Source organism: Alexandromys fortis, unplaced genomic scaffold (assembly GCF_014885135.2).
Source record: "Alexandromys fortis isolate MF-2015 unplaced genomic scaffold, M_Fortis_MF-2015_v1.1 scaffold_87, whole genome shotgun sequence".
In the NCBI taxonomy this organism is placed as follows: domain Eukaryota; kingdom Metazoa; phylum Chordata; class Mammalia; order Rodentia; family Cricetidae; genus Alexandromys; species Alexandromys fortis.
The window spans coordinates 239,422-248,142 of NW_026067971.1; the positions used below are offsets into that span (position 1 = coordinate 239,422).

At 38.1% G+C, this 8,721-nt stretch overlaps 1 gene segment (V, D, J or C); it reads left to right on the forward strand.

The window, feature by feature from the left end:
- Positions 1-5,662: 5,662 nt before the first annotated feature.
- On the forward strand, positions 5,663-6,253 carry LOC126509641 (T cell receptor alpha variable 22-like). The segment is given in 2 exon segments: positions 5,663-5,758; positions 5,934-6,253. Coding segments are annotated over 2 exon segments (372 nt in total).
- Positions 6,254-8,721: the final 2,468 nt, after the last annotated feature.

An 8,721-nucleotide genomic window follows, 5' to 3' on the forward strand; every position in this document is an offset into this window, starting at 1 on the left:
TCCTGGGAGGTTATTTATACATTCTACATTCTACATAGATTATTTATAAGCAACCCACTGAGTCCATTTAATTACCCCCTATATTCACATGTGTTCAGGCCTGAGAGTGTGGGATTGCAAAACCTATGTAGGGGGTTGTAGCTGGACAAGACTGATTCTACCTCCGTCCACAGGTTTGACAACCTGATGTTCTTATTTATGAGTTGAAGAATGTGTACTCTCCCTTATCCACACTGATATGCCAACTGTTGTTATCATGATGTTAATCTTTCTCAGGAAACCATATTTTTGAGAATAATAGGTGCATTTCCCTTGTCATTTCTAGATGAACCTATCTATCATCAGGCATTCTAGTCCTCTGTCTCTTACAATCTTTCTGCCACCTCTTCTGGGATTTTCTTGAGTATTTGGTGTAGGGGTTGCGTTGTAGATGTGTCAGTTGGACTATGCACCAAAGGGTCACTTGATTGTTGTATTTTGACCAATTGTGGTTTCTTAATCTATGCGAAAAAAAAAACAAGGTAAAAAGATTTGTCTATGAGTACTGTCTTGACTGTTAATAGGTATAGAGAGGTCCAGCCCTCCTATGGGCCAGAGCATCCTAGGCAGGTGGTCATAAATTATATAAGAAATCTAGATGAGTATCAGTTGATCTGCAAGGAAGATAATAAGTCACATTCTCCTTTGCCCTCGTTGTATCTCTTTAGCTGTAAAGTGCCTTCCTTCCCTAGAGATAATAGAATGTAGTCCTGGTTTCAAGTTTATTCACTGATTCCCTCAGTAATAGACTGAGCTAGTACCATAAGCTAAAATGAAGGTTTTCCTCTACCAAAATTGCATTTTTCAAGATATTAGCCAAAGCAGCAGAAAGGAAACTAAAAATACCATGTCCAATAAATGTTGCCAGTATGTTAATGGGTGTGGGCCATCCACTGAAGCTTGGGGAACCTACAAAAGTCTATACCTTCAAGAAGAGTGATTTGTCCTCCTCCAGCAGCTATCAACTGGTCCTAGTCCTCTTCATGGAGTAGGACCCACCTAGAAAACCTTCCCATTTGTGTGAGAAGTTGGCTGGCTTGGTTTTATGTAAGTGATTTGCATGTAAGTAACCACATAGATCAGTTGAGGCAGAATACCATATGATTACTTGTTCTTTGCATTTTTATAGTTACTGTTTTATTTAGGACTGCATTATGTGGGGGTACAATGATAGATATTTAGAATGTACTTAGGGATTATACTAGTTTAGTAAGGTGGTGTTTGTAGGTTCTCCTCCAAAATACCTAAACTCACTAGCCCTGCTTGGCTAGCTATGTTCATAGGACCAGGCATGATTTTTCTCTGGTTGTTTCTAATGCCCCATTAGAGAGGTCTTAGTTGTCATCAAGATATAAATACTACTATTGCATCCTTAGGTTTTCATACCATTTTGGTCATTGTGGTTGATAGGCATAACAGCTGGGGAGGATAATTGGTTGCTTCTCTCCCTTGGTAACTTGCATGTTACCCTCTGGTATCCTGAAAGTTAGTTATCCGGTAGCAATGCTTCATTTCAGATAAAGCTTGGATTCTTCTGATCCTATATTTTAAACGATGTCATCAGCAATAAAGACTCAGTGACATTTCTTGAATGGAAACAATGTCAAGAATATTAGTCCATAATATTTAAGAGTCTTTAAAATTACCTAACCAACAACTTGAATGAGAGATTCCCTTGACTGGTATTGAGTTTTGCTTTTTTAAAAAATAGATATCTAGGGCTCTTGGGAGAAGCATTGTTAGCACAGACAGAAACATTTAATTTAAACTATGTATCTATATGTGCACACACATAGACCTATACTTGTGTATTTTTATGCATTTTTAGCTAAATAGATACTAATATGATTCCTTGAAATGTTTAAAAGCACCATTACTATAATTCCACCCTCCTTCAACTCTCTCCTTCTATCTTAGCCTTCTTTCCTTTAATTCTTCCTATTTCTCCCGTTAAATTTTGCTTATCCTACTTCCCCCAAAAACATGATCCCTTTTGTATCTTTCTGGCCTCTGTAGTTACTCTGGGTTATATTTTTACTTTTGAAGATTTGGAATTATTATCTCTACAATTTCCATTGTTGTTAGGAGTTCAGTGGCAGAATATGTGGCATTTTTCTTCTTGGATCTTGGTCAACTCATTTAAAATAACTTTTCTAGTTACATTGACCTACCTGCAGAGTTTATGATGTACTATTTCTTTACTTTAAAGATTATTCCACAGTGTATAAGAGCCACATTTTCATTATCCATTCATCAGTTGAAAGACTTTTAGCTTGTTTCCATTTCCTAGTTACTGTGAATAGAACAGCAATAGAACATGGCTAAGCAAATACCTGTGGAATAGGACATAGATCCAGAAGTGGCATAGCTTGAAATTTTAGGAAACTTATCTTCACTATTTAGAATATTCCCCACACCTGTTTCCAAAATAACTGCACCAATATGAATTCTTCTGAGAATGAATGTGGGTTCCTATTCCCAACACTACTTCCCCAGCATTTGTTATCAGCTGTTTATTGTGTTTTTTTTGTCTAGATAATCTGACTGGGTTGAGAAAAAAATCTCAAAGTTATTTTATCTTTTTTGCATTCTCTAATTGCTAGCAATGATGAGCAATATTGAGAATTTTTTAGCCGTTTTTATTTCTTCTGAGAATTCCATCTAGACAGTCATATTTTCGACCATATGCATTTTCTTCACCAGGAAGAGATGGAGTGAAAAGTGTTGGATTAGTAAGAATAGCATGGGATAAAACTGGACCCTCTGAATGTGGTTGACAATTGGGGCAGACTACGGGGACAATGATAATGACACTGGGATTTGTCTCTACTGTATGTACTGATTTTTGGATCCTATTCCCTTTGGATACACACCTTCCTAGGCCTGGATTTAAGGGAGAGGGCCTTGGACTTCCCACAGGGCAGGGTGCCTTGCCCTCTCTTAGGACTGGAGGCAGTAGTGGAGGGGTTGGGAGAAGAGGGAGGGAAGTAGGAGGAGGGGAGGAAGTGGGAATTTTGATTGGTAATATTTATAAAGTTATAAAAAATAAAATAAAATGATTAAAAAATTGTGGATGTGGTTTGAAGTCACATTTGTTGGTGGTGTCCTTCCACTAGGGGGCACTGCAGGATTTCTAGAAATTGTTTTCTTTTTTCCATTTATTTATTTATTTTTAATTAAAAATTTCCACTTCCCCCTCCCATTTCCCTCTCCTTCCCCCATCCCCTCCTTCTCCCTCTCCAGTCCAAAAAGCAGTCAGGGTTCCCTGCCCTGTGGGAAGTCCTAGGTCCTCCCCCCTCCATCCAGGTCTAAGAAGGTGAGCATCCAGACTAGGCTCCCACAAAGCCAGTACATGCAGTAGGATCAAAACCCACTGCCATTGCCCTTGGCTTCTCAGTCAGCCCTCCTTGTCAGCCACGTTCAGAGAGTCTGGTTTGTTCACATGGTCCATCAGTCCCAGTCCAGCTGGCCTTGGTGAACTCCCATTCATTAGATCAGCCCCATCGTCTCAGTGGGTGGGTGCACCCCTCGTGGTCCTGATTTCCTTGCTCATGTTCTCCCTCTTTCTGCTCCTCATTTGGACCTTGGGAGCTCAGTCCAGTGCACCAATGTGGGTCTCTGTCTCTAACTTCATCCATCGCCAGATGAAGGTTCTATGGTGATATGCAAGATATTCATCAGTATGACTATAGGATAGAGCCATTTCAGGCTCCCTCTCCTCAGCTGCCCAAGGTTCTAGCTGGGGACATCTCCAAGGACAACTGGGAACACCTCTAGAGTCAAGTCTCTTGCCAACCCTAAAATGGCTCCCTAAATGTTTTCTTAAGGTGCCTAGAGGTTTGAAGATCCCAGAAGAGACATAAGGTAATCCATTCATAAAGCAAGGAGTAGGGGTGATGGTGTGGAGTTCAACAAACCATTAGATCTCAGTCGTTACATATAAAACCATAGATATCTAGTGCCTGTTCACTGGATCTTACAGGTTTATCAATCTATTTTAAAAACAAATCTCTAAAAAGATGTAAGCAAAATAGACTCTCACTGGGCATTATGAGGTTGGACATTCAAGAGAAAACATATTCACTGCATTTATTTTTTAATTTCATTTTTAAAATTGTTCCTATATTCAAAAAATAGATATTATTCCAATTTCCCTTATAACATACATAATATATACATGATATCTATCTCCATAATTATGTATCTATCTATCTATCTATCTATCTATCTATCTATCTATCTATAACCTAAGATAGAAAGAAAAGGAAGAAATATTTTTTAAAAAACCTGGTAAATAAAAGGTATGAAAAAGTGATAGTGTATATATCTTGGTTTATTGATACAAATATAAGGTCAATTTTGTTATATGTGTATGTATTTCTGATCTTGATTAAGGTATTGTGATTGTGTAGCTCATTTAAAAATGTAATGTATAATTAAGAAATATAGGTTAATAGGTAGTCATCTATAATAGTCAAGCTTGTAGTCATGTTAGTTAGATTTTCTAGATATATAGAGATATAATTCAGTTAGATAGGTATTCTTCAAATCTTTCAGAGATCTTCAGAATATGGCATCTAAAATGATTTAATAATTTAGGACTTTTCATGACAATGAGACACATCTCGCTGCCTAGACAGTCACCCAAATTTCTTCTGTACCGTTGGGACATCAATCTTTAGTCTACAGGCCCATAATATTCAGCAGACTTTTCCACGAAGCAGGACATTTCAAAGACAGGTCCGCCTATGTTGGCAGTTTGCCAGTCACTTTCTTCTGTATCCTACAGAATATCTGGCAGACTCTTTTATGAAGCAGGAACCCAGAAGGATCATCTCACCTTTAGGCAAGTTTGGCAATCTTCTCTCTGTAGATTTTTCAACAGTCCAGGCAAGAGCAGTTTCTTGCCCAAATGGCTAACCAACTCCATAAAAAGTCTCTTCAATGCCCATCATCCTCTTGGAGTAGCTTGGTGCTGCCAAAAGCTGATGTGTCTCATTGTCATGAAAAGTCCTAAGTTATTAAATAATTTTAAATTCCATATTCTGAAGGACTCTGAAAGATTTGAAGAATGCCTAACTAAATAAAATATATCTCCATACATAAAGAAAATTTAACTATTGTTATTATTTTTTTTAATTCTTGTTGCTTATTTGACTGCCTATTTCCTTTCTAAAGAGAGGGGGAGGGAAAAAGAGAAGGGGCATGTCTTTAGGTGGATGAGGAGGCAGGAACGATCTGGGAGGAGTTGGCCATTGGGAGACATGATGAGAATACATTGCATGAAATTGCTTTACAAAGTGAAGATCCAAAAAAAATCTTACTAGAATTCTGAAAGGCTCTTCTTAACCCACTGGAGCCATTAGTTTTCATGCCAAAATTCAGCATTTATGAATTTCCCTCCCCATGCCCCCCCAATTCCTCTTATAAGAAGTGTTACCTTAGAAATCTAGTGTCCTGGGCTATATATCATTGTCCTACACAGTTTGTGCAGCAATAACCATGCAGAGTCTTGACATGGAGGTGGGTGGGGTTTCTTTTACAGATGAATGAGGAAGTGTTTCAGAGAGAATCTGTGGTGTGTAAGCACAGGTGTGTTTAGACACAAGACTTGACACGACACCCACACAGCTGGAGAGAAGACACCCCGGAAACTGGACAGGGAGCATGGAGAGGAAGCTGGGAGTTGTGCTGGGGATTCTCTGTGTGCAGATTTGCTGTGAGTTGTGCTCCAATAAGTTGTTTTAGGGAATCTCTAGAGATGGCAGTGGAGGAAAGGGAATGAGCCAACTCAAAGCCCCTGTAGGTCATCCTCATGGTGTCTGCTGAGATATTTGACAGGTGTGGGTGAAAGCCCTTCATTGATTCTGGTTTGTTTTTCTGTTTCCACGCAGGGGTGAGAGGAGTTGAGGTGGAGCAGAGTCCTTCAGCCCTGAGTCTCCACGAGGGAAAAAGTTCTACTCTGTCATGCAATTTTTCCACATTCATGACAAATGTGCAGTGGTTCCGGCAGAATTCCAGGGGCAGCATCATCAGTCTTTTCTACCTGGCTCCAGGAACAAAGGAGAATGGGAGGTTAAATTCAACATTTGACTCCAAGGAGCGGAAGAGCACCCTTCACATCAGAGATGCCCAGCTGGAGGACTCTGGCACCTACCTCTGTGCTGCCTATGCACAGTGCTCCCTGCAAGCCTGCAGCCTGTCTGCAAACTGAAGCTGGGTGTGCAGCTACAGCCCTAACATGAGGAGACTCTGCAGGAGGCTTTTCACAGCTGTGGCTTTATCAGATCTCCACCAATTAAAAGATGTGAGGAAATACAAAAATATCACAACTTTAATTTAGATTGACATGACACCCACTTAAGGAAGCTTAACTGTTCAGAAACATCAGCCCACCTGATTAAGATGCAGACTTTTATTTTCTCAAATGCTTGCACTAATATCATGAAATAGCAACATCTCTTGCACATTCTAGAATCATTTGGATCATTTCTCAAAATTTGAAACCTAGAGTAACTGTTTCCTTCCTGTGTTTAGAGAACATGAGACATTTCCAGATAATTTGCTCACTATGAAGTTGATAAAAGAATTAAATTTGAAGATCTAATAGATTAAGTTTTAAGAAGGCAAGATAATCCAATCTTATTATTAAATTAAGACATCATTTCTATGTCTCCATATTTTTAAAAGTATAATGCATTTAATTACACAATATAAAACAAACATTTCACATAAAATTATCAGAACCAAAGAAATAAAAGACAAACTNCATCAATTAATTATATAAAAATATTTGCATTTCTGAAATGTAATATAGAAATGTAATACAAAAGTTCTCTTTGAAACTTTGCTTGTTTTCATTTTCTTTGTCTTTTTCTTTTTCAAGACAAAGTTTCTCTGTCCCTTTGGAGCCTGTCCTGAACTAATTCTTGTAAACCAGGCTGATCTCCAACTCACAGAAATCGTCTTGTCTCTGCCTCCAAAGTATAGGGATAAAAAGTGTGTGCCACCACCATAGGGTGAAATGTTGCTTTCAAAAGAAAAACTGGAAACTTCCTAAAGATTACACAATAAGGGACTAATCCATTATGCAATAATTAAATATGATCCAAACAACTGTTGTTTCCACAGGGTTTGCAGATGATGATCTACAGTTAAAACACCAGGAGTACCATTAGTCTCTATAAGGAACCAGAAAGCAGCCATGCTTAGTCATTCATGAATTGTCTGTTTATGACTATTTTCACGTGGAAGTAGCAGCTAATTTCAACTCCCATGATTCATTCAGCTTTATCCCCATTGCAACTACATTTGTTTAAAATATAGATTATCTGAGCTACCCAGATAATAAACAATTCCTAAATTTTAATAAGATTTATTTCCCATGACTAGAAATGGTGACACTAGAAGAGACAGCTTTTTTTTACAATAAGAATTGTTGATAGGGTATACTTCTCATAGGTCTGTCTTTATATGTTACTTGGCCTTTTCCCTTTGCAACTTTTAATATTCTTTTCTTATTCTGGGTTTTTAGTGTTTTGATTATTATGTGTCAAGGGAACTTTCTTTGATGATCTAATTTATTTGTTCTACAAGCTTCTTGTACCTTTATAGGCATGTCATTACTTCTGCCCATATCTAACTCCACACCTTCCTTCTTTCCTTTTATAAATATGAAAGTAAATACACAGAGGCCAGAATAGAACAAACAAAAAACAGCAAAACAACAAAATTCGAAACCATAGTAGATTAGCAAGTGACAAATATGTTTCATAATGACTCAGATTATAAGGCCAAAAATATACCCACAAAAATATAATTGAGTTCATTTGAGTTGGCCATCTACTGCTGGGTATGAGGCCTGCCTTTAAGTGTGGTTTGTATGCCCAGTGAAATGCTGTTGGAGAAAACCAAGTTTTTCCTTGTGAGCAATTGTCAACTGGAGACAGCTCTTTGGTTGGGGAATGGTGTCCATCTCCCCTTCTCAGCACTGAGACCTGTACAGGCCCTTTGTGTGTTGTCACCAACTCTATGAGTTCATATGTGAGCCAGTCTTATTGTGTATGTAGGACATCTTTTTCTTAGTGCCTTCTATCCCCAATGAATCTTACAATCTTTCTGTTTTCTCTTCTGCAAATTTTCCTGAAGTTTGATGGAGACATTCCATTTAGTACTTGATGTTCCAAGGTCTATCATTGTCTTCATATTTTCCAGTTATGTGATCGGCATGTTAGTTCTAATATACTACAACTTGATGCTTCCCTGATGATGGCTGAACAAGACATTGATGTTGGGTAGAACAGAAATCATTAGAAGTCATTATATTTCTACCTAGGTTTAGGAGTACAATGATATTTTGTTTTTCTTTAGGCACATAGCCTATGTAGTCTCAGATTCTTGGCCATTGGAGCAGTACCAGACATGGGATCCATCTTATGGAGTTAGCCGTAATTCCATTCAGAGCATAGTTAATTATTCCAAAATCACTTGGGCCATTATCATACCAGTATATCATGTATGAAAATTACCATTGTAGATTAAAGTGTTTATAGTTGGGTTGGTATTTACATTTCTTCACTGGTAACATTCAGAGTATCTTCCTGAACCACAAGCACTAGTTCATAGGGGTAAAAGTTCTATATATGAACCAGCATGACTTCTACATGTTCAAAGAAACTTGTA